We start from the raw sequence: 27,287 nt of genomic DNA, 5'->3' as shown, positions 1-27,287 counted from the left end.
TTCATAGCTAAGAATAAACCATGTGAAACCTGTTACATTTTATTTGTTAAAAATGAACAGCTTCAGAATAGATCTAAATGTAACTTTTCCAAAAAACACCAAAAAGTACAGTGTAAAGCACCTCCTCATTAAATACAAACTTCGTTTTGTGATGCACTGCATCAATGTTTTGCATACACCTTGATGCAAAGGAAATTTTAAATTGCATCCTGTTAAAATGAAAACAAAAAAAAAAATCCCAAAACGTTAAGAACTGAACAAGGATGACTACAATGACATTCCAAGAAAGGAAATTTTCTTTCAACATTGTATGTTTTGTTTATATCCAACATGTTAGCACTCAAAGAGTTTTAATTTAGGGATACCAAAGACAAAATTTAAATTAAATTACAGATGCATGAATAACAAGTTTAATATACCAAAACACTTTGTTATTTGATGCACTTACTTTCAACATTTGGGGCAATTCTTAAGGTTTTTCCAAAAAATGGCATTAATAATACCTCTACATAATAATATTTAACATAACAGAAAATGAGAATACTTTTATACCGTTTTCTGACAAACTGTTCTAAAGACAGAAAGCTCGTGCTCAGTTGTTTTTCCTTTGCTTTAAAATAAGCTACCAGCAAATCTAAACCAGTTTAAAATGTATTGTTCCTGGATCCAATATAAGTATGCCAACTTGCAAAAATGTTTTGCAGTGAGTCCTTGGCCTCTGTGAAAAGTATCGAATAGCTACGGAGAATCAAGTTTATTTTCAAATTCTGTGACTGGTTTCCAATAATCCCTTATCAAGTAGAAGTACTGGCAGAATACCAGATAGTAAGGATCAGATTTAATTCTTTGGTATAAGCATGAAACTGTTACTGATAGCTTCCCATGACTAGCATAAACCAGTAAGTAACCCAAGGAGCATGAGACAATGATGTGGTGTACAGTGCAAGTGAGGCAGAAGTGATTACCTAAACGTTTTGTTTTACAGGAAAAGTCAACACTAATAATATATGCCAGAGACACTTAATACCTCCTTAGAGGTTTGAACATCAAAGGAAACCAAAGGTCAAGTTTCAAAATGACCAAACTTCTAAACTTATAGCTGGAATATTTTGCTGGATTTTGGCATTTTACTGTAATTTATAGTATACAACTAACTGAGGACTCAGCACTATCTTGGCACCACAGACTAACTCCCTCCACCCCTTCAGAGTAGGGAAAAAACTCTCCCCATATATGTTTGAACTTTATATCATACAGGAAATCAGATTGAAAGGTATACAAGGTTATAATGTAATTCTATTGCAATTATGCAGTTTTTCTTTTGTTACATATACAGTATATTTTTGTTTTTGGAGTTACAAACTTTAATTTAGCAAGCTTTCAAGTTTATAAATTTTAACTTTTTGAATAAGAAAGTGTAGGACTTTATGGCTATTAACTTTTCTATCCAAATATCTAAAGTACTCAATTTTTAAAATTATAGTTCCTTTAATATCATTTGTCAAAGAATTTGTGGACATTAGTGAGACTTCACTAAATCCAAAGAGTATACCTATGACCTGGGTTTTGAAGTTTTTCACTTAAGTTTCTGGTCTTCAACTTGCTACTTTCTTTCATTAAATGCTTTCTTCATTTAATAAAACAGAAAACTGCCAGGTTTTTACATCAGATCTTCTTCAATGCCCTATGAGATAACTTTGTAAATATGCATTTATAGCCTTGAAACACCAATATTTTAAACTGAGAATAATGCCAAGAGCCACATTTCTTGTTAAAAGTTCATCACTAAAGATTTACAACTCTGGGGGTTTAATCTAACACTATCTGAAAAATGAACCAAGTTCCAAATATTTCCATACATCTTAAAAGCCAAAACTGAAATTCTCATAAGATTTTTAAAAAATATATCTATTGAAGAAAAGGCAACTGCACTTATTACATTAACACTATTAAAGGATAAGTGACAGTAACAAAGGGACCTACTCATATTTCTGAAGACCAAGATTCACCATGGTGAAGTCTAAAAAAATGGGCAAAAGTGATGAGATCCTAAATACCACTATCATAAAAATAATCAATTTCTATTTTTCTGTCTTCCTTCTGCTGCATGAGGAACCAAAGAAGTAAACAGAATTGTTCTGTATGGGCCAACCATGACATCTTTAAGAAGAGATAGGTATATTCCCTGTTACTTTTTTTCAGGGCATTATTTTATACATGTTTAAAAAAAACTTCAAAAATAAGAGTTATTTAGCCTTGTGAATATTTTGAAGTAAAGTTTCTTGAATTTCTGTGACAAACTCTTCAAGCAATCCAACTTTTCAACCAGAGTCATCACTCCAAAGTTCCTTTGACGTGTGATCTATCCTACAGTTACAAAGCGGCTTCCTCCTTTGTTGAATGTCAGAGTGGCTCTTTGTTCCTTTAGGATCCCAAACCGTTCATTCAAAGTCATCCCTGTCTGTAGAAAAGAAAAAAGGAAATTTACTTGATGGAAAGGCATATTTTCTTTGTAACAATAATGTGATCTTATGACTGATTAATAGTAACAGTAACAACTGTTAGTTAACATATTCTGAATGTTCATGTGTATGATTTCATTGGATCCTAACAAAAAACATGAAACAGGTGAAGGTAGCGAGGGTTAGGTAAAAAGGTAGTTTAGCTGCCTACTAACAGCTTAAGAGTTTAAACTGGCAATCTGACTCAGAAACCCCTATCTCCAAACAATCAAAATGTTCACATTACACACCACCAAAAACACACATACATCTATATTATAAAACCTACAAGTCATATACTCAAGATATTTCTATATGAATTATTTTCAGGCTCTAGAAACAGTGCCACCAACTTTAATGATGTCCCTGATAAAAGTAAGAGTTGGGGATGTCTCTCAGTGGTAGAGTGCTTGCCCAACAAACTCAAGGTCCCAAGTTCGATCCCTGGCAAAACACACACACACACACACACACACACACACACACTAAATAAATAAATAAATAAATAAAAAATAAATAAAAAATAAATAAATAAGTAAATGTATTTAAAAGGAAATAAAATTTTTAATTTGTAAATATTAACAAATTATCTTGAATTTCTAAGTTTACTATAGAAATTCAAATAAAATCTGGTTTCTATTTAACAACTTACAAAGTGTTCCCAAACTGAAAGTCACAAAATAAAATAAAAATAAGTAAGTTTGACCCAGTTTTATTTTTTTACTGGGGATTATACCCAAGGCCTTGTACATGCTAAGTATATACTTTATCACTGAACTACACCCCCAGACCAAATTTTTGTATATATTTATCTTTAATTCCAAATAATTCTCTCTCTCTCTTTTTTTTTTTTTTTTTTGTTTTTGGTACCAGGGATTGAACCTAGGGGCACTTAACCACTGAGCCATCTCCCCAGTCCTTTTAAAAAATTTTTTTTCTTTTGAGACAGATTCTTGCTAAATTACTAAAGTTGGCTTTGAATTTGAAATCCTTTTGAAGATGCTGGGCTTCCAGGCATGCATCACCATGCCTAGTCCAGATTCTTATTTCAATGGATACCAAAATAACACATGAAGTCCAATATTCATTCATAATAATAGTTCTCAATAACTTAGGAACAGATAGAAGTTCCCTCAATTTGATAAAGGGAATCTCTGAAAAACTTGATTAACATCATACTTAATGTTGAAACATTTAATGCTTTTTCTTCAGGCTCTGAACCAGGCAAACACACAATGTCCTACTACTTCAACACTGTGATTCTAGTCATTATAACAAAGCAAAAAAAAAAAAAAAAATTAGTTGAAAGATTATAAAAGAATATGGAGACTGACAGACCATTTATGTGGAAAATCCTACGGATTCTACAAATTCATTACAAAAGTAAGAGCACAAGAAGCAAGTTTAATACAAAAATTGTCAAAACAGTGAGATATAAATTCACACTCCCTAGGATGGCTAGAACCAAAAGAAAACATGCCAAGGATGTAGAGAAATTTAGAAACCACATATATGCCAGTGGGAATGCAAAATAGCACACACAGCTACCTCTTTGGAAACAGCAGTTTCTCAAAAGGCTAAATAAGGAGTTACCACACAATCTACCAAATTTCTCCTACGTATAGGAGAAAATGAAAACATGCTCATACAAAAACTTTTACACAAATGTTCAAAGAAGCATTATTTCATAATAGCCAAAGAACAGAAACAACCCAAACATCCATCATTAATGAATGAAAAAATAAGATGTGGTATACACATATGATGAACTTCAAACAATAAAAAAAGGAAAGAAATACCAATATGGATGCACCTAAAAGCATTAATGTAAATGAAAGTGCCAGTCACAAAGATGAATAGAATTACAATAGATACTTTATACTTCAATTCATGAAATGCCAAAAATGGGCAATCCACAGAGACAGAAAGTAGATTAGTGGTTTCCTAGATTTGGGGTGTGTGTGTGGGGGGGGGGGTTAGAACATCCTTTTTAATTTGCTATTCAACTTTTTTTTTGTTATTAAAATACTGTCAGGAGGTGGGGTTGTGGCTCAGTGGTAAAGCACTTGCTTAGCATGTGTGAAGCACTGGGTTCGAGTCTCAGCACCACATATAAATAAATGAACAAAATAAAGGTCTATCAGCATCTAAAAAATATATTTAAAAAAAGATACTGTGAGTGAAAGGTCTGAAGAAATACAGAAAATCTTTTTACCTGTTTTCCAACACTATTTATGTCAAATTGTAGAGGAACACCTTTAGGAACTTTCTTGACATCAGATTGTTCCCGTTTTGTCAAGAAAGAAGGTACAGCAGTCCGAGTTAATCGTGGTTTCTGAGATCTATTAGAAAAAAATTTAAATTAACTTAATTAATTAAATTAAAAGCAGATAAATCATTTGGTACTTAAAATATCTTGACTTATGAACTTGTTCAAATGTACTAAGGTTATCCTACTGTGTTCTTAAAAAAAAGTATCTGGTTCATGACTACAGAGATTAAAATTTATTATTTTTCATAGAATACCCTTTTAGGTAGAATGAGAAGGTTTTTAACGATTTCAAATGATTGGTGATATTCAAGTCTTGGTCTCCTACTAAAATTCAGTCACCTATAAGCTCTTAGAGAACCATCCAACATTCTTTTAATTTTAATCATTAAGATGGCAAAAGGTCAGAAACTCCATAAATCTAGAAAGTTTACAGTTGAATAAATAAAAGGGAAAGATAAACTAAATTAAGTTTATCTAGAAAAGAGAATATGCCACGAAGGGTTTAAAGAGAAGATAAGTCCATATGGTCTGAAAAGTAGACCTCCAAAATAGAGGGGAAGAAGTGAGTAATAAGTATGTGCAGTATCATCTCACTTGTTATCAAAAATACATTAAAAATATACATTTGTTTTTAAAATAAAAATATAAAAGAAGCTGAGGGTAGCTACACATGTCTGTATATAATCCCAGCTACTTGGGAGGCTGAGGTAGGAAGATAGCAAGTTTGAAGCCAGCCTTGGCAACTCAGTAAGACACTGTCTCAAAATAAAAAACTAAAAAGGGTTGGAGGTGCAGCTCAGTGGTAGAGGTCCTCTGGTTTCAATTCTTAGTACTGCAATAACTAATAATAATAATAGAAACTGTTAACAAGGGGGTTTTTGGGGGTTACAGAACCAATAATGAAGAGAGTTATTTTACTTTTAACTGTACACTATATTATTTCCAACTTGTATCATGAGTATTACTTTATCCTTATATCTCACTTTCTCCCAAACTGGGCATCATACTCTAAGCACAAGTCCAATACTTTTCTATTATCTCATATGCTAAGAGTGTTACAACTCTTGTAAAAAGAAAGAAAAGACTTACACTGGACATTGCACTGCTCCAGGATTGTCAATGGATACAGTTAAAATTCCTCCATTTGTGGTGGAAGTACGCCATCTAGTTTCAAAAACATAAAAATTTCATTAAAATGGAAGTTTATAAATCCTATATTTCTCATATAAAAATACATTATCTATTTATTTTTTTGGTGCTGGAGAATAAACCCCATTGACATCTACATTATATTCTGTTTCCAAATTAACCTCATATATGCTAAGCAACCATTCTACCACTGAGCTATAACCCAGCCCCCAATATACATTTTAGAAGTAGCCATTATTTTATGCCTTTTTCCTTCAGGTTTTAAGAAATACAGATACTTCTATATAACAAGCATCTTGGGTGTAGAAACAGGGCACTTGAATTTATTAGCTAGTATCAGTATAATAAATATATCTATATTTTTAAAAAATCAAAAACAGAAGGGCCTCTAATGAAACCCAAGTCTCTCAACCCAGTAGCCTCCCCTTCCCATTCCCACTCAACAGAAGCAGCATGTATGATCTTTTCTATTTTCACTGCTTACTGATAACTTTCAGTTGACTAAAAGAGACGTTCACGTAGAAAAATCTTGCTATGATCATCATCACATTATCCTTCAGTTTCCTTACCAGTAGGATATATCATTATTTTAAATCTCCACTTCTTTTAGTAGTGCCTTTTGGAACCCCCTCCACTTTATGAGGTAACACTCCCTCTAATCTTTCTTTTGACCTTTTCTCTCACTATCTTCCATTTTTTATCAGCTCTACTTTTATATTAACATTTGTGAAAATTGACATCTACATTATATTGTTTCCAAATTAACCATTCTATGCTTTGTCTACAAACTGAACCTCAAATGTCAAAACAAACATAACATGTCATTATTATGTAAATATGGTTCACTGCAGTAGCAATTAAGACTATTAACTCTTTCTTATGTTTCCAGTGTCCTACCATTTGTACTATAGAATGCTAGAGGGGTGGGAGGGATGGAGGGAGAGAAGAAAAAAAAATAACAGAATGAATCAAAAACTATTACCCTAGGTAAATGTATGATTACACAAATGGTATGCCTCTATTTCATGTACAAACAGAGAAACAAGATGTATCCCATTTGTTTACGATAAAAATAAATTAAAAAAAAAAGAAACTGTGGTATATATACACAATGGAATATGAAAAACAAAAAACAAAACAAAACAAAACAAAAAAAAAAGAATGCTGCCAGTATTAGGCTCAAAAAATCATGCCTTACTATACTTGGTGTCATATTTGCACCATGACCACATTTTATGTTTTAATTTCCAAAAAGTAGCCATAATTTTTAACAGTTTAATCTCAAAACCTGATAATTAAACGCAGAGTGTTACAACACACATTTGGGGAGTGTAACAGACAGAAACAGATTTTTGGATACAGGGAAAAAAGATTATGGTGAAAGAAAAATGTTCTATTGTTTTCAAAGTTTTACAAATTTTATAAAATTTCTACTAGATTTTCTTCTATTCATATAAAAGCAGTTATGGGGGGGTAGAAGCAAAAGTTATTTTATTAAAGTGAAATAACAGGCAATGAAGAATAAATACCCTTATTTATCTGGTGCTAAAACTATCACAACAATGATGTGAAAACTCAAAAGTGTTTGAGGGGAGGGGGCTGTGATAAGGGTGAACTCCTACTGCTGTTAAGAGAACACATTGGGGTCTGGGGTTGTGGCTCAGTGCTAGAGCACTTGCCTAGCATGTGTGAGGCACTGAGTTTGATTCTCAGCACCACATAAAAATAAATAAAATAAAGGTCTATCGATATCTGAAAAATATTTTTTTAAAAAGTAAGGGAAAAAATAAATATAAAAATAGGATTTTTGGGGGTTTAATTTCATTTTGGGTCTCAATTAATTTCTTTCAGACTGGGGCACATGGTAAATGGAGTAGCTAGTGTTCTGTGAATTTTAAAATGACATCTTCAAAAACAAATTGAAACTTACTGACGAGTTCTCTTTGCTACTACATCGTCTAGCAGTTGTTCTGTATTCAACTGGGCCTGAACCTAAAAGAGAAAAAAAAAAAGCAGTAGATTCCTAAGAATTTGAATCCAAGCAGCTACCATGCACTACAAAACTTTATAACCCAATGTGGCATATGTGTGAGTGCAGGAGAGGGGTCTGTGCTATACTGGCAACACCTCTCTGTTGGGGGTTACTGTATTAGAACAAATGGCATATATAAAGTAATTACTAAATAATAAATTAATTCTTATAAGAAGTTGCTATTGAGGGTAAGAAAAGAAGAAATGTAACAAAGAACTAACCTAAAGTTGTTTCCCAAATCCCAAATGTAATCTCTGCCTTAACCAAGAGCCATGTCAATGAAAGGCTTCTCTTTGGGTAAAAAGAAAACACCATCAGGGCTTTTTAATACCTTCAGGCCTCTTCTAAAAAGGAAAGTTGCCTGACGAGTGTCCTTCTGATGGCTTAATTTATTTCCACTCCTGGTAAAATTAGCTGGGATGTTATTTCTGCAACAAAAACAAATATATCATGAGTAATCTCAGACACTTTACTTTTGAATATCTTGAGAAAAAATAAGCAGGAATAGTTAAATTCATAGGCTAAAAACTTGATGAATGTAACAAAGACTTCAAATTGTTTACTTATTTACATGAAGCTATTGAGATCTGATTTACAAATATCTCCTACAGCATATCACATAACAAACTGGCTAATTTTGAACTAACTAGTCTTCCAAACATTCAATTCTCCAATATTCCACCAATATTCCACCTGTTGTCTTAAGACATTTACAAGATTATATTTTAATGCTATTTCCTGTTCATAAATTTGGTGAAAATGTAACTTTACAGATTTGTTTATAGGATTAGTAAATCACATCTAAGCATATTCATGTCAAACTGAAAACCAAACATAAGACTTACACTTTCCTCCTCCAGCTTTCTCTTCCTAACTCAGAAACCTTTATATATTAATCTGAAACACAGAGATATATTTTTCCACTTTTCATTGTTTCAGCCCAGAAAAATGTACTTCATAAATTACATTTGACTTGATTTTCACCACTTCCCTTCTATTTTCTATAGAAAGTTGGTGAAGTATAATAAAACAAAAATTCTTATTTATCTACTACATAAACAGGTGCTTAATAGGCTACCTAATCCTACTTTCAGTGTTACAGAGGTTCGAACGCAAAATTTCTTTAGTTAGCCTAATTAACATGTAAGTCTCATAAAAAACAGGTTCTTTTTTGATTTGAGAAGGTTCCCTTTCACAAAAGGTACTACCAAATGATCCTCAAAATGAAAGTTAAGTGAAATTGCAATTCTAGCCATTCCATTTATTCAAAGATCTCATTCTAGATTTTGTTTTGTTATGAATTATCTTCTACGAGGTAAATAAATGGTATTGGACACTGAAAAAATAAGGTAACTTCATAGTTTATCAGCTTCATTTCTGCGTTCTTTATCCTTACAGAGAACAGAATGCCATAATAGGTCATAACTTTTAGGTTTGTGTTATTTCTTTTAATTTAGTATGAAAATAATTTCAGCTTTTTCCACAAGTAATCCATATTACGTGTTTTAAGACACACAAGACTGAATAATCAATTCAACTTTCAGAATTCCCAATTTTGAATAATTCTAATTGTGGTGTTAGAAATTTTACCAAAATGATCAGTTTTACAATTTTATTCTATGTGTCAAGAAAGATAAAAAAGAAGAGTGATGCTTTTAAAAAAATTTATATTAGTTCATGTCACCAATAATACTGTGTCTAAGAAATAAGGAAGCTAGTACTAAATGCTTCCACATAGGATTTCAGATAAGATATCTCAAATATCTGTCTTGAAAATGACAAGAATCGAGCCGGGGCTATAGCTCAGTGGCAGAGCACGTGTGAGACACTGGGTTTGATCCATAGCACCACACAAAAATAAACAAGTAAAATAAAGGCATTCTGTCCATCTACAACTACAAAAAAAATTTTTTTAAATGACAAGAATTGCTGTAAATGTATTTTTCTAAACTAAAAGAAGTATTTATTAATGTAGGACACAATGCATTATTTACTTGTATCCCAGTACTTACTTTCTGTTTAACTGGTTAGGTCTCTTGAGAACCGCAACGGGTTTCCTTTGCACTTCATTCTGTCTGAGAAGATTTGCCTTCCTTTTTAACACTGGAAAATATCGTTCTATATTCTTTCAGAAGGAAAGAAACTATATTAATCAGATTGCTTTTTGTTAATAAACTCTACTACAATAAATGTATCTTATGCAAAATGGACAGAGACTGACAACTGCTTGGATCTATAAATAAGGGTGACGGAGACACTAAAATGACTTAAAAATTTCCAAAGTGATTGAAAAGATAATAGCCACATTATACTTAAAATCCTTGTGGTACTCTGGGGCATGTGGTGGGGAGATGTGATTCTGGAGTTCAAGAAAAGAACCAAAAAGAGATGAAAACTATGGAATAATTTATATAAATGTGCTATGGTTTGGATAAGTGTCCTTCTCAAGGTCCATGTGTTACAGGTGTCCCCAGGGTATTGCTACTGAGAGATCATGAAAATTTCAGGAGGTAGGGCTTACTGAGAAGTCCTAGATCATTGGAGGTGTGCCCTTGAGGAGGACTATGGGTCCTAGGCCCTTCCTCTTTGCTTTTTTGGTCATGAGGTAGGCAATTTGCCCTGCTACATGCTTCTGTTGTGCTTACCTGCCAAAGGCCCAAAGCTATGAGTCCTGCCCTCCCAGTCTGGGACTGGAATCTCCAAACTATAAGCCAAAACATACCTTCTTTATTTATAAGTTAATTATCTCAAGATATTTTGTTATAATAACAAAAAGCTAACATACTAAGTGAAGGGATAAGAGGGCCAAGTTCCAAAATAAATATGTGAAAAAGAAAAAACAGAAGTTATAACATCAAAGAAGTTGAAGTTGAAATGGTTAGAGGGGAAAAGAGGAAAAGTCAATATCATAAAAAACACGAGTGAATGAAATGTCCACTTTTCTTTCCTTCACATACTAAATTAAATCCACCATTAAAGCCTAATTCAGGTTTCCACATCTTGCATGAAGACTTCTTTAAAGTCCTGACCATGTGGACTGTATCTTACACCTTACTGGATTCCCCTGTTATTTTAAGCATATGAGAAATGCTTCATAACATCCAGACTACACAAGGTAAACAACAAAGTCTTCCTTTTCATAAACATTTAAAAGTAAATGTAAAATCAAGGATAAAGACTATCAAGAACATAGGAGAAAAGTCACATCAGTAGACTGATGGTCTACTTCAAGCTTTGTATTTTGTCTTTAATAATAACACCAAGGGCTGAGTGTGGTGGTGCATGCCTGCAATCCATTGACTCGGGAGCCTGAGGCAGAAGGATCAAGAGTTCAAAGTCAGCCTCGGCAAGAGCAAGGCACTAAGCAACTCTAAATAAAATACAATAGGACTGTGAATGTGGCTCAGTGGACAAGTACCACTTAGTTCAATCCCCAATACCAAAAAAATAAAAAATAACACCACCAAGGACCATCTTCTATGATGCTGTCATTGCATATAATTTTCCTTCAAAGTATCTGCCACATTATAATTATTATAATAATGGTGATAACTTTATATCTTGAGTTTACTAAACACAGACTTATTTTTCTTGTCCTTTTTCCTTAAATAATACAGTAAAATAATTATTTACATACCATTTATACTGTATTAGGTACTATAAGCAATTTAGAGATTATTTAAAGTATATAGGAGGATGTACAAAAGTTACATGTAAGCACTATACCATTTGATACAAGGGACTTAAGCATCTACAGATTTTGGTATTTGAGAACCAATTCTCCACACATCCGGAGGGATGACTATTTGAGAATGTGGAAATTTAGATAGTCTTCATGACTAGAAATTATTTTTATTTATTAAAATTTTTACATAAGCCCCCAAAAACTGCATAAAAAATAAAAATCAGTTGAGCATGGTGGTACATGCCTGTAATCCAGTGATTTGAGAGGCTGAGGCAGGAGGACAGAAGGCTCGAGGTCAGCCTCAGGAATTCAGCAAGGCCCTAAGCAACTTACTAGTGAGACCCTGTCTCAAAATTAAAAAACGAAGCTATGGATTAGTGTTTAAGTGCCCCTGGGTTCAATCTCGGGTACCAAAAATTTTTTTTCTTAAACTTGTTCATAAAAGTATACGTATAAATAAAGGAAAAAGGTTTCTAACTCAGAATTAAGTCATCATTCTACCTTGTCACTTAGAGGTGGACGATTCATAGGACTAATCCCTTTTCGAATTCCTGTTGCCTTCCTAGCCGCAAGACCAGTGATAACTCCATAAGGACGTCTCTTTCCAGGTGTTACTCTTCCTCTACGGCTCAAACTAGCTTTACCAAAACCTGTTAAAGGAAAAGAAGACACGTGGTGGCATCCCTGTAATCTCAAGTTACTTGGGAGGCTAAGGCAGAAGGATCACAAGTTTGGAGCCTGGGAAATTTAGTAAAACCCTCTATCAAAAAAAAAAAAAGGGGATGGTGATGTAGCGCAGTAGAGAATGCCCCTAGATCCAATCTCCAATACCCTAAAAAAGAAGAAGAAACAATATCAATTTAGGAATGCAATGGTGAGGGTCACAGGACACTCAACTGCTCAAAAGAGTAAATATGAGTATTTTCTTACTTATTATTTCCATATTCTTTTGACTTACACAAAATATTTCATTTTTTTAAGAGGGAACAAAAGTTCATTGGTTCTGTGGTTATATTGAACTTCAAAGGAACAGATGATTCTCACATATTCCCTTTAGCCTTCTCTTCTGTCACTACTTTCTCAACAGGACAATCTAGATTGTATCTGTGCATTGTGGTAGACACTAAACACAAAACCACTAAGCTCTGTGTATGTGTGGCAGGAATGCTGGGGATCTAACCCAGGACCTAGTGCACTCTAGACAAGTGCTATATCACTAAGCCAGATCCCCAGTCCCTATATGTGGCTACCGAATTCTTGAATTACTACTAGACTGATGTTACAAATGATGTAAAACATTTCATTTGATTTTATATTAATTATATGTTTAAATGATAATATTTTGAATATACTGTGCTAAATAAAATCTATTAGTATGTGATTCACATTTGTTTCTATTAGACAGTGCTCATCTAGAGTAGAATCACTCACTCATGTCCCATTTATTACTGCATTGCCATCTGACTTCTTTACTGTCAGCCCTACTGTACTCAAATTCTTTTTATCAAGTCTCCAATGAGCGTCAATGGACATTATTTTAATTTCTGTGGCAGGTAACATTACTGTGTTTTTCCATCATGTATCTTACTGATTTAAACACTTTTTTCCTAATTACTAAAGACATGCTCACTGCAGAAATTCTACAAATATATAACATTAGTTTCAACTATACTTAAACAACTCAAAATTGACTAGTGCATGGCCAATACTACCAATACTACCATTTTGTAATGATAAATACCTAGAAGGTGAACTGAGTCAATGTTGTAGCAATTATAATTTTATATTCTATGTACTATCTTATAGCCTACATTAATACTATGCTATGAATATTATCCTATTTTTATATTCTTTTATTGCATTACTTTTTAATGGTACATTTGATCTAAGACATTTTTTACTAATAGATTCATTTGCTTCAGACATTTTTACACGCATCCATGACTATTTCCTCAAGACATAAGTTTCAAGAAGGTGAAATACCAGGTGAAAAAGTAAACTCTTTTTTTTTTTTTTTTTTTGCGGTGCTGGGAATTAAACCCAGGGCCTTATGCTTGCAAGGCAAGCACTCTACCCACTGAGCTATCTCCCTAACCGGAAAAAGTAAACTCTTAAGAATTTTTACTTATATTGAAAAAAATCTCTTCCAGAATGAGTGCATTCATTTATATTCTGAAGAACTTAAGGAAGGTGCTACTTTTTCTCTATCACTGACAAGTATGAACATTACCATTCTTTTTTCTTTTAAATGTTTTTTTAGATGTTGATAGGCCTTTATTTTATTCATTTATTTAAATATGGTGCTGAGAATCAAACCCAGTGCCTCACATGTCTAGGTAAGCACTCTATCACTGAGCTATACCCCAGTTCCGAACATTGTCATTCTTAATCTTTACTGCTTAGTCTTTGAAAAAAAATCTGCCTTATTTGGTAGTTTGATCACTAGTAAGAATAAACATTTTCCATGTGTTTTTATGGTCATCTGTATTCTTCCATTCATGATCTGTTATGTTCATGAGTCAATTTTCTGTTAATTTCCTTCCATTTTTTGATGGGGAATTATATTAAATTTTCAATAATTGACATTTTTATAGCTCTGTATCATTCAGGAAGATGGCATATCCTCCAACTTATAGAAGTCTTTATTTTGTCACTAATTGATTCAGCATAGCTCCCTTTTCTTTTCATAAGTTTTGCATGTTTCTTGTTAAACTTATACTATTTTATACTTCTTGTCAGTTATAAAAAATATTATTTTCTAATAATTTTCATGTTGTCATTCATGGCATTACGGAAAGCTACTGAGGTTTTAATCACCATTTTATAATTAGCTGTTCTACTGAAGTCAATTATTAATTTTTTAAAGATTTTTTAGTTGTGGTTTGTCAATGGACCTTTATTTATTTGTTTTTATATGATTCTGAGGATATGGTCTTTCCTCTTCTAAAACTTACACCTCAGTTTTTAAAAATTTTCTTAATGCAATATCTAGAAGTTTTAGAGGATCATGCCAAGTAACAACTGTGATAGAGGGCACTGTCATCTTATTTTGGGGGGAATGTCTTTAGAATGTTATCTGATACTCTACATCTGCAACATGATAATAAGTCTTGCAACAAGAAAGTTTCATAGCTAAAAATGAAGTTAAAATATTTTCTTTACTGTAGGATTTCTCAGGGCTAATGCAAGCTATGATTCTCTAAGAGGGGGATGATTGCATATGTCAACTCTTGAAACTTTTTGTGTGCTGAGATCAGAGTTCAATAAGACAGTTATAAATGCCTATGTTAAGATGACTGAACCACTTACCAATTTATTGCCTTTTAGCTTCCAATTCACCCATTACTGCCCTGCCTCTGACACTGGAAATTATTTTCTTATCATCTAGCATAATGTTAAGTTTTACCAGTAGAGGGCGCTGAAGAGAGTTGAGGATAAAGGGACTTTTCTTCCTCCAGCGTGCTTCTCAAGGTATATTCCTGTGGCATAGGACAAGTAATACCAACCCTCCCAGAATACATCAGGCTAATACTATGGTGAGGCCAGAAAGACAATATTGCACAAAATTTGAGGGATGTCTTAAATTTTGTGCCTTAGGCATCTGCCTAGTTCTTGGCCCTGTTTATTCCTCCAGTGAATTTAAGTTGGCCATCACCATAGACAGCCTTCCAGTGAGTTCCATCAACACGGTAACTTGATGAACTTCTTTCTATCCAGAGGGCCATGGCCTCATCCTCTCCAAGGTCAGGAACTCAGAAGGAGGAAAGGGGAATCTTCATGATTTATTCCTTTCTCAGGGGCTGGGGTTGTAGCTCAGTGGTATAGCACTTGCCTAGTATGTGTGAGGTCCTGGGTTCAATTCTCAGCACCACATATAAATAAATAAAATAAAGATCTATTGACAACTAAAACAAAAACAAAAACATATAGATATAGATATAGATATTCAGATACAGATATAAAAGATTTATTCCTTTTTCAGGTGTTCTGACTCAGTCCTAAAGATATTGTTATTAACTTTATAATTAGAAAAAAAGCAATAAAGACAAATTTTTAAAAATTTTAAATCAAATAACTGCTGTTTTGTGTATGATTAAACCATGTTAGGGGAACCTGTACATTAACTCAAATCTATAACTTGCTATTTTTATTTGTATTAAACAATGAAACAGTTATCCCTTACAGTGCTAGGCACCATGTTAAATACTTTATATTACTTAAGAACCTGAGGTTGATTCTAAAATCTCAATCTTGCAGTTGAGCAAAGTGAGGCAAAGAACAATGATTATCAAGAGGTCACAGGCTGAAAGAGCAGAGCTGTGATCTAGGTGCAGGTGGATATGGCTCCAAAAACTGAATGTATATCCAAACTGGGATATAAAAATTAAAGGGGAATAAAAGGCAGAATATAATCAATAATACAATTCCAAGGAGAAAAAACAACTATCATAGAAAAAGTAGGCTCTAGATTTGGTATTACAAAATGGGTAAGATATGAGTAGGGAGATAAGACATGAAGATTTCAGGTTGGCATGATTAAGTACAAAGATACAGGCAACCACAGCATATTGAGGCAGTCTAGAGAAAAGGATAAAAAGTGAAGGGACATGTTGAGTTCAAATCACACAGGGCCTGGAAAAGGGATAAAGAATACCGTGACGAGGAATGAGGGGATCATTGTATTCACACTCAGAATACAACAACCTATAAGGAATACTTTGAAATGATTGAAAGAGGGAAACAGAAGGTGGTAAGACCATTTCAGATGCTACTGTACCACTCAAACATGACATGATAAAGAACTGTGAGAGGAATGGAGAAATTTGAAAATATTCCAAATGAATGAATTAGTAGGCCAAAGAGAAAGATTAAAGGGAGAAGGAATTTGTTACAATGTTATGGCTTCAAAATCAGATGAGACTGATGAGAAAGTCTCTGACAGGAATAAAACTGATTAAAGCAATAAAAGAAAGTGGTAGAATACTATTCCTTGGTGCCTTCTATTTCTATTTGTTTATGGCACTTCATTCCCATACGTATCATCCTTTTTCACTATCTTCAGTTTCTCTCTTTGAAAACAACTAAAACTAGAGAGAGAAAATCTCTTTTAAATCCCTAGACTAATCCCTCCATGAATTTCTTTCACACATATGTCATTTGCCTCAATAGTTTCAGAAGCCTACGGAAGGTAATTAAAGCCACAAGGGTGGAAACCTAATGAATGGGATCAGTAGCCCTGTAAAAGGGACCCAAAAGAGTTCTCTATACTTCATTTTGCCATGTGAGGTTATCACAAGACATCCGTAATCTGCAACCCAAAAGAAAGTCCTCACCAGAACCCAATGTCCGACCTACAGAACTGAGAAGTAAAACTTTTGAGGTTTATAAGCCACCTAGCTTTAGCAGCCTGAACTAAGTCACTGCTTCTGCTTCAATCTGTTTAATTTATCACATCATACAGATTCAGGAAGTCTACTGTATGTTCCTGAGAATAAAAACACAATTAAGATTCTAGGGGCTGGGGAGATAGCTCAGTTGGTAGAGTGCTTGTCTCACAAGCACAAGGCCCTGAGTTCAATCCCCAGTACCGCAAAAAAAAAAAAAAAAAAATTCTAGTATAACAATAGTTTTGACCTTGAGGACCCTTGAGTTTTGGAGATTCCCTTGACATGCCCGGACAACATTTTGAGAACCACTGCTGTATAGCACTCTACTACTGAAGGACAGTTGGGTTGTTTTCAGTATCTATCAAATGTCCAAATTATATTTCAGGTATGGAGTTAGAAAGACTTCATTTGCTTACTTGTGCGACAATCAAAAATCTATAATGAGGGCTGGGGCTGTAAGTCAGTGGTAGAGCACTTGCCTAGCACATGTGAGGCACTGGGGTTAGATTTTCAGCACCGCAAATAAATAAAAAAATAAAAATAAAGGTCCATGGACAACGAAAAAAAAATTTTAAAAATCATAATGAGTATCTGCCAATGCCTCTCTGCTGTCTTTCCTCAAACCAATATTCTCACTGACATTACAATGTGGAAATCTAAACTCTTCCCAGCCAATTAGAATTTAAGACAATCCCATGTCTCTCTGCACATTCAGTAACAGTGGCAACTGTTCTATTTTAACCTGTCACATGTAAGCAGAGAATGAAACCAAGCACAAGCTCAATTTTATGATATCTAAGCTGTTGCTAGATATCATTTATATTGAGGCTCAGATCCTAACTCCCATAAAAGGGAAGTTTTTCTGATCCTTCATGGACCAGAGCATACTTTACCTTATCTGTCAAATTGTGCCTGATCTTTATAGTACAAAATCCCTATCTGAAGTCCTATAAAACTAACCAAAATTCTCTTATGACATTTCTCACACTTACCTTTTCTATCTTACTTACTTCTGCTACTAGAACATAATTTCTTAAGTGCAAAAGACCACAACTTTACATATACCCATCCATCAGCTCAAAGTAATTGGGCATTTAAAATATTAATGTTATTTTTGGTTTCAATAAACTCTAGTTACTTTAAAATACACAGCATACATATTATATATATATATATATATATATATATATAATACCACATATAAAAAATGGTACATTTAACATTTATAAAAAGTCTTTAAATATAAATCAATGAAATTACATATTCATTTGCTACAGTTAAATACCCTGCCATAAAAGTGACTCAGGAGACTGAGGCAGGAGGATCTCAAGTTCAAAGCCAGCCTCAGCAACTTACTCAGGCCCTAAGCGACTCAGTGAGGTACTGTCTCTAAATAAAAAATAAAAATTGGCTGGGGATGTGGTTCAGTGGTTAAGCACCCTGGATTCAATCCCCAGTACCAAAAAAACGAACAAAAAAACAAAAAACAAAAACCCTAGGTGCTAAAGACAGTAATGCTATAGGGCAGATCAGTGGGATCCAGAGGGAAGAAGGAAGGACAGAAAAGAGCAGGAAATAAACCATGAATTTTAAAAAATCATAGTATGAGTATATATAAATATAACATAGGAAATTCCATCTTTATGTATATATAAAAAGCACTAATCAAACTAAGTGAATGAATGAGCAAAAGAAAGATCAGTAGAGTAGAGAAAGGAGAATAGGGGGAGGGATGAGGAAGGGGAACTGTGACTGCAATGTAGTAATCAAATTCCACGCATGTATGACTTTGTCAAAATGAATCCACTTCCATGTATAATTATAATGCTCTAATAAAAAATATAGTATACTAAGAATCCACAAATAATAGCATTTTATTAAAGCTTATTTTCAGAACTTACCAGAATTCTGCTGGATCCCCCACCGTACTCTCATCTTGAATTGCCGGGTACTAGTTTGCTGGAGTCGTCTATTTAGCCTTGGAAAATTCTGCTTCTTTCCTTCCTTTCGATTCAACTTGATAATATCATCTATAACAGAGGAAATGCCATAATTATTTTCATTTTAACTTACTGACTAGATTACTCAGTCTCGTTTTTTTAGTTAGATTTCCTATGTCCCTAACTTCTACTTTGAAAGCACTGCCATTAAGAGGTTAATAATGGTAAGATAAAACCCAAATCAGTCATTTTGCTTGGTGTTCTGAAGAAAGTTTTTGTAGGAAAAGTTCAAATCAATAGCCCAAACAGATATACTAACAAATGAAAAATTCTACTGTCCATAGCACTTCTTTCCCTAACGAATATAAATAAGCAAAAAGTCATTTACAAAAATTATTCATACCGTGCTTATTGTCCATAACCACAGAAGTGTCCATTTTAACAAGATAACCACCTTTTCTTTAAAACCATAAGCAGTCAAAAAACAAGTAAATCATTCAATCACAGACCAAAATTTCTAAATTCATCTCAATCCAAAAAATATTTATTGAGTATGTACTTTGCACAATGATTGTATATGTAAGGCTGTGCTGTAATAGAAACAACAAAAGTATAATATAGTCCCTGTTCTCAGTAAGTTTAAAAGTATTGATGAAATAGATATGCAAATAACAAATACAAAATTAAACACGAGTGCCATGATAAAGGTACAATATTTTTTTAAATGCTACTGGTTCACCTCCTCTAGCAAAGTCAAACAGGTTACTTTATTTTTCTTTCTATATTGACTTCTGTAATTTTTCTGCAAGCCTCGCTATTTTCAGAAAACACTTTCAAACAACTCCAGGATAATTCATAAACATCACCTTGCGCTAATACCACAACAAAACAATGTGAAGATCAGAACACTAAATGTACTCCAGATTCCTATTTATATCTGTTAAAGATTACTAAAAGCCAACAATACTTTTTTTTTTTTTTTTCCAGGATGGAGGGGTACTGGTGATTGAACTCAGGAGCACTTGACCACTGAGCCACATCCCCAACCCTACTTTGCATTTTATTTAGGGACAGGGTCTCACTGAGTTGCTTAGCACCTCTCTTTTTCTGAGCTGCTGGAATTACAGGAGGTGTGCCACTGCACCTGGCAAGAATACTTATTTAAGAAACATTCAAACACTTTCTCCACAGTCCTAACTTCAATATTAACTTTAATGATTGATAAAGCAAATAAATCAAAGATTATGTTGTATATAATCAACTGCATAATAAAACTTAACAAAAGTTAACTTCAATTTTTTTTACAAATTGCTTTAAATACAAAAAATCGGGCTGGGGAGATAGCTCAGTCGGTAGAGTGCTTGCCTTGCAAGCACAAGGCCCTGGGTTCGATCCCCAGCACCGCAAAAAAAAAAAAAAAAAAAAAGAAAATACAAAAAATCTACATGACTAGAATCATTTTCTAAGTCAGAAGGAAATAAAATAGATTATAAGGATCACTGCTAATATATTATGGCTCTACCTCACCCATCTGTAATCTTTAAGACTCTTAATCACATTCAAATAAATTTTCATATGTAATACTTTAAATCTCCCCAAAGTATTTTGTTGTCTTCTTGAGATCAATCTCCAAGCCCTGTTGTCAGTCAGCAGTGGTGGTGCCTACCTGTATTCCCAGTGGCTCAGGAGGCTGAAGCAGGAGAACTGCAAGTTTAAAGCCAGCCTCAGCAACTTACCAAGGCACTAACTAAGCGAGACCCTGCCTCTAAATATAATACCAAAAAAAGGGCTGAGGATGTGGCTCAGTTGTTAAGTGACCCTGGGTCCAATCCCTGGTATGTATGTATGTGTGAATGAATAAATGGATAAACAAACAAATAAACAAGTAAAAGGTTTGTCAAAGTTAAAGACACCAGAGCTGAGTGTACTGCTCAAGGGTAATGCATGCAAAAGGGCTTCAAGGTCCCAGGTTTGATCTCCAGCACCACTAAAAAAAAAAAAAAAAAAAAAGTTAAAGACACTAAGTTTGGTATTGTGGTTCAGGAGTAAAGTGCTTGTCTAGCATTCCTGAGGCCCTGGGTTCAATACCCAGCAAGTAAAAAAGAGGAGAAAGAGGAAAAACAGATAGCAAAAACCATTTTTTAAAAAGAAAAGGTTCATATCAAATATATGAACATGTTAAATTCTCAACAATCAAAAAGAAAATACTGTGAAGACATTATTTATGAAACACTACTTTCCTTTAACAAGTTGCTACTTATTCTTGACCAGGAGTCTATAGTCTCAGACTTGAGAATATACTCAAAATATGATTTGGTTAGGCACCACAGCATACACCTGTAATCCCAGCAACTGGGTAGAATGAGGCAAAGTTGGGCAACACAGCCAGACCCTATCTCAAAAAAAAAAAAAAAAAAAAAAGAGAGACTGAGCTCTACTTTAACTCTCCACAGTGAAGACAATTACCCCTCAATTCAGTTGAATATCATAATTACCAAGCAAAATAGAAAAATTGCAAGCTTAAGAAATGTTAGTAATGAGAATACATAATTAACATTTCCCTAAACCACCTGTAGGTTGAAGGTCTAGAGACAAACTGAAATCCTGGTCCCACCATTTTTTGGGCTTGCTCTATGACTGAGCAACTTAATTTTTCTATGCCTCAGGTTTCTGTAAAGTGAATAACAACAATGGCTTACATATAGTGTGTATAAAAATAAAACACAGTGCTTACTTGTTTACCAGGAACTGTTCTAAGCAGTTTGTACATGCATATTGACTCTTAATACTTAAAACAAACCTATGAGGTAGATAAACTGTTACTATCACCTTTTAACAAAAGAGACACTGCCAAGTAATTTGCCCACAGTCACATGGCTGGTAAATGGCACAAGAAGTGGGGGTCCCTACTTGAGACAGTGTGTCTCTGGATTCCATGCTGTTTATCACTAGGAGTATAATCCTCATAGGGTTATTATGAAGACAAACCAAAGCAGCTCATAAAACTGTCTAGCCCAGGGCCTAGCAGATAGTAAACAATAAATATTGCTATACACTTTCTTAGCTTTAGGTCAAGATTCTTCTTATCTTTCGAGCTTTCTACTGACTAACAGTAAGACAGGACTTGAAGGCAAGCATACTATTTCTGATAATTTAGTTAATTCCCACACTGGGTTATGACCTGTGGCAATCCTAGAAAACAAGAGTTCTTGACGTTTGACCAAGAACTTCCCAGATAAACCACAACAAAAGAGAAAAAACAAATGGAAAGAAATGTCGACTTAAAAAGAATGTTTCCAGGCCCAACACTATCCTAAATACCGTGCTTAGAAAGTTTACACCTCTAAATCCACTTAGGCATTTACTTTTCAAATCTCTGAAAAACTTCAGGAAAGAGAAAGAGCAGGCAGACCCGACTACATACACCCAAAACCATAACTTGAATCCCGACAAAAGCGTAATTACTTTGGGACCAGCTAAGCCAAACACACAAAGAATTGCCTCGACAGTGTGAGACCTACTATTTTAACGGAACCACCGATCCTGCTTTTCTGTAATCAGCACCAAGCCATGCCACCCTTCTCACTCGAGCGGGACCCCCCACGCTTTACCTTGCTTCTCAGCGATCCACCGAAATCCCTCGGTTTTGCTTCCTTTTCCTAATTAGCTAATAACTTCGGGGCCAGGATAGGGAGAGTGCGCTTTCCCAGACACACGAACAACAAGCATCTGACGCGGTCCTCGCCTCACCGTATTCTGACAGCCGCTCCAGGCGCCGGCAGAGCCAGCCGAGGCCTGGACGGTTATGCCCAACAAGCCTCGTCGGGAACCACTCGCGCCGAGCGGTCACGGACCCGGCTGCGCTCTCCGAGCTCTCCCGAGAAAGCACAGCTCCCCGAGTCCCCACTCCCGATAACGCCCCCAGCGAACACGCTCCAGGGAAGCCCTCGGAGTTTCCCCGACAAAGAGCGGGGTAACCGGCGAGGGGTGGCGCCGCTCTGGGGAACACGAGGGCACACGCGCCCCCGGACCCTCCAAACCTGCGGCCCGTAGCGCCCCCGCCCCACGGTCCCTCGTCAGACACCGCCTCCGCCGAGGGGGCGCCCGGATCCCTACGGCTGGATCCCGGCACCTGGCGTCTAGCCTGCGCTCCAGGTTCCTCTGGGGACCCCAGCTCGGTTCCGCCCACCCCCACGAAAACTCGATCCGCAAACGCGGCCAACGGCCCCCTTCCCCCACAGACCGCGCCACTTGGTTCCACCCACACCTCCCCCCACTCCAACTCGGTCCAACTCGGCCCCTCACCCAAAGACATATCGATTTTGTCGAGGTTTTCGTTACTGCGGGCTTTCGGCGGCGGCGACGAGGTCGCGGTGGCTCCCACCAACCGGGTACCAAACCGGTTCATGGCTGGAGACGTCGCGCTGGAACAGTCAGCCGGGAAGGCCAGAGTCAGAGGCCTGCCACCTCCCACTCACGCACGCAGACTAGCTGCACCGAAGGAGCGCGCACGCGCGCTGGCGGCGTCCTCGCTCTCCCACCCGCGGCCGCGGGCGGGGGAAGGGGCTACCGAGACTAGCTGTCGGCCAGAGCGGCCCACGCCGGCCTCGCTCCTAGCGGCCCTTGCAGTCCCGGCGAGGCATTCGAGCCGCTGCCCTGGGCGCTGCGGGGACGGCGGCTTTAACAGTTCGTTATTCGGCCCCGGTTGGGGCATGCCAGACCCTGAGCACCTCAAAATGTCATGTTCTAAATGGTACCATGATGCTCCGTGTCCATCGGTCCCTCCTGCTGCGGAAAGACCCCTTGTGCTTCGGCACACACGAACCTTGCACACCCTACTGCACTGCAGCCTGGGGAGGCAAAGCAGACCCTTGCGAGCATAGGTTGCAGTACTGCGTCCCGGCTCTTCTCTCCCTGGTACGCGGCTCCACCTGCAGCATGCGGAGTTGCCACGTCCGGTCCGAACGCAAAAACTGCAGTGACTGCTCTTGCGTCACCTTAACAATAAAAGTAAATGCTAACGTTTCCCTGTCTGCACCACTTCTCAATCAGCACTCTCAAAGTATTTGGCACAGTACCACCTTAATAACACCTCATCTTCCCTTGGGAGGGTAAGTACCTCTGCTTATTTAGCTGCGTTTTTCTCAAATTCATTTGCGATAGGAATTGGTAGGATTCGGGTTTTGTTTTTTTTTTTTTTTCCCCTAATAATTCCTATAGGAAAGCTTCTTAATATTTGATGAATTTCTGTTTAATAAATTTTATTCTGTTTACAAAATGTGATATCCCCTTTCTTCTTACCTCATTCTTCCCCCTCAGAACGCTCATATGGAAGCATTATTTTATCCTTATAATAGACATTTGCATCTAAGGAAAAAACAACAATAACAAGAACAAAAAACAGGGGCAGTTATTCTGTCCACTAAGAAATATCCGCAATCTTTCCAATTCCTAAAATTTATTTAGCATAGAAACAAGCCAGAACTTTATGATGACCTAAAGTATCTCAAAACCACAGTAGCCTATGCTTAATTTAGTAATGTCACAATGTCATGTGGTTTCCAACTTCAACAGCAATGACACAATTGGCTATTTTTTGCTTGGGGATCCCATGTCTTTAAATATTTCTTATTTTGCACATTGTGTTTGTTAGTAACTTATTTCCCAATGTTTATTAACAACAACAATGATGACAAAAAAAAAATTTGTGGCCCATCATCCCTTTCTGTATCTGAATTCAAAGCAGAAGATTGCAGTGATAATTTTGGGGTTACCTTAACAATAAACTGCTTGTGAATGTTCTTTGTATCTGTAGCACGAATAAAACCAAACCATTCCAGGGAGTTACGTCTCTTAATTATAAGCAAAGAACCATGACATTTGTGGTGTGTGTGTGTATGTGTAAACCTGGATAGTCTTGAAGAAATGTATGCTTTTTATTAAGCTTTTGGAGAATTTATAAGTTAACTGCTTATTCTCAAAGGTCAAGTTGGCTTTCTTCCCGGTGCCAAAAATATAACTCTTAAGAAAGAGTGAATCAGCCTGGGACACACCTGTCAAGATTACAAGGAATTTTAATGGTGAAGGAAGGTTTTAACTAAAAAAGACCCAGGAAGGGCTGGAGATGTATCTCAGTAGTAGAGCACCTACTTAACATGTGTGAGGCCCTAGGTTCGATCCCTAGTCCTGCAATAAAATAAAATAATAATAAAATTCAGCTTGTCAAGGGGAATAGCATGGATTCTCTTGCCACAAGTTTTTTTGATTGTTTTGTTTTGGTTTTTTGGCATAAGAGTCTTGATTTTACTACTCCACCCTATAACCTCCACCCTTCTCTGGACTACTAACAACTAGGGAGAGTGGGTTGTAGGGGTAAAAGTCAGTGGAACACCTAGGTTTTATTGAATGATAACTTTTTCACTCATTTCAGTCACATGTGATCTTGGGAGTACTTCTTCCTTACACTCCTCTTCAAAACAAGAAAGTAGTGATATTAATTATATTTATATAAGTTATACTAAGTTATTTCTAGGATTCCTTACAGTTCTAAAATCCTCTTCTCACAAGACTCTTCCCCACATTAGCCTTCTCTCAATAGAAATAACTTCTGCAAACTCTGTTCATTTGTAGGAGTAAACTACAGAGAGGAACCTTAGGTTATATTTCAATTTTGTGTAAGAAAATTATTGTACTTAGCATTTGGAAGCATTTTATATTTAGGTATTTATAGAACAGATAACAAAAATCCCAAATACATAAAATTCTCCCTAATATAATATAGATTTCTTTTTATTTTAGTCTTCTGTTCAAAACTTAAACCTTAACCCAAATTTTAACTCTAAAAAGATATGCCCCAATATTTTCATTAAATAATAATTATTATTTTTTTCTAGTTGTAAGTGGACACAGTGCCTTTATTTGCTTATTTTTATGTTGTACTGAGGATGGAACCCAGTGCTTCACACTTGATAGGCAAGCACTCAACTATTGAGCTACAACCCCAGCCCCATTAAGTAATTTTTTTTTTTTTTTTTTTTTTTTTTCTTTGGCGGTGCTGGGGATCGAACCCAGGGCCATGTGCTTGCAAGGCAAGCACTCTACCGACTGAGCTATCTCCCCAGCCCCTCCATTAAGTAATTCTTGATGTTGTGTTTTGGACTTTCAACTTTCCCCCTGGGCTGAGGGTCTCAGAGTCTCAGAGCAATCTCCCCAGATTCCAGAGGGAAAAGCAAGAAAACAAGAGTGAAAGGCATTGTGGGTAATAGTAGGTCTGGTTACACACAAAACAAAACAAAATAGCAACCTGAAAAACACACAGCAAAGTGGAGAAGGAGACAAGCCAAGAAATCAGAACTGGGCCTTGTCCAAGAAGTCTATCAGCCAGCTACAAGGGCTGGGGTTAAAGGGTCAACCCTATAATTTTCGGGGCATGAGAGTCAGCTATTCATTTAATCATGTATTCAATGAGCACCAGGTATTGTAATAGGCCCCAGGGATAAAATGGTAAGCAAGATGGATGCAGTGCCTATCTTCTCACAGCTTGTAGAGCAAAAGGTATTTTCTGAGCAGCTACTATGAAAAATGCAATATGCTGGACACAGGAATACAGCAGTTCAGTAACTTCATCTAAATCAAAACAACTCAAATAGTCACCCTTTTTAGAGGCTTGATTTCATAAAGTAGGTAAGACAACATCTAGGATAGTGGGGAAAATAAAGGACCCATTAAACTGAGAGATCAGATATAAACAGTGAACAACTCTTTAGTGTGTCCCAGGTTTTAAATAAACCAGATTTTTTAACTAGACTTTTATGAATATTTAGGATATATTTATACTAAAGAATTATTCATTTATCTGAAATTCAAGTTTAACTGGGAGACATTTTTATTTGCTATATCTGGCAACCTTAACAACATACCATACTTTCCTAGTAACACTTTCTGACTCTCTTTTTACAATTATAAAGAAATCTACATTCTCAAAGGTCAGCACAACTTATATACATCCCCCCTTAACTTTTTTTTTTACTTTTTCTTTTTCTTTTTCCGGGGCTTCATACTTGCTAGGCAAGCACTCTACCACTGAGCCACATTCTTAGTCCCTTAACTTTTTAAAATTAGTTTTAAATTTCCTTTCTCTCAGTTTTATTGAGATGTTGATAGACAATAAAAGATATTTAAAGTGTTCAATATTTACAGTATGCTGTGCATATACCTATGAAAAACACCATAATAATCAGAATAATAAGTCCATCATTCCCAAAAGTTTTCCTGTGCTCCTTCGTAATCTTTCCCCTCACCTACTGCCTAAGCAACCATGA

The 27,287-nt window shown here is 35.8% G+C and overlaps 2 protein-coding genes across 2 annotated transcripts in view; one reads left to right on the top strand and one right to left on the bottom strand.

Moving 5' to 3' along the window:
- Fyttd1 (forty-two-three domain containing 1) lies at positions 1–23,760 on the bottom strand. Its single transcript, XM_047563761.1, has 9 exons — positions 23,272–23,760; positions 18,928–19,056; positions 12,141–12,289; positions 9,967–10,079; positions 8,286–8,382; positions 7,853–7,914; positions 5,863–5,937; positions 4,717–4,843; positions 1–2,461 (listed from the first exon to the last, which is right to left on the bottom strand). Exons 1-9 carry the CDS (start codon positions 23,372–23,374, stop codon positions 2,363–2,365), a joined length of 954 nt encoding a protein of 317 aa, XP_047419717.1. The 5' UTR covers positions 23,375–23,760; the 3' UTR covers positions 1–2,362.
- Rubcn (rubicon autophagy regulator) overlaps positions 23,278–27,287 on the top strand; it is a 70,906-nt gene continuing 66,896 nt past the window's right edge. Inside the window, 1 exon segment of the mRNA XM_047563760.1 lies at positions 23,278–24,077. Coding sequence (XP_047419716.1) covers positions 23,725–24,077 — 353 coding nt within the window. The 5' untranslated portion in view covers positions 23,278–23,724.

The sequence above is a fragment of the Sciurus carolinensis genome, chromosome 9 (genome assembly GCF_902686445.1).
Source record: "Sciurus carolinensis chromosome 9, mSciCar1.2, whole genome shotgun sequence".
NCBI lineage: Eukaryota > Metazoa > Chordata > Mammalia > Rodentia > Sciuridae > Sciurus > Sciurus carolinensis.
This window is presented reverse-complemented; position numbering and strand designations above follow the sequence as displayed.

Excerpts from the sequence above, each read along its gene's own strand:
- Fyttd1 (XM_047563761.1), bottom strand. The coding sequence starts at position 23,374 with ATGAACCGGTTTGGTACCCGGTTGGTGGGAGCCACCGCGACCTCGTCG. Across the intron at positions 12,290-18,927 it reads GGGGATCCAGCAGAATTCTG|GTTTTGGTAAAGCTAGTTTG; the intron begins GTAAGTTCTGAA and ends TTCCTTTAACAG. Across the intron at positions 10,080-12,140 it reads GTCCACCTCTAAGTGACAAG|AATATAGAACGATATTTTCC; the intron begins GTAGAATGATGA and ends TCCTTCTGAAAG.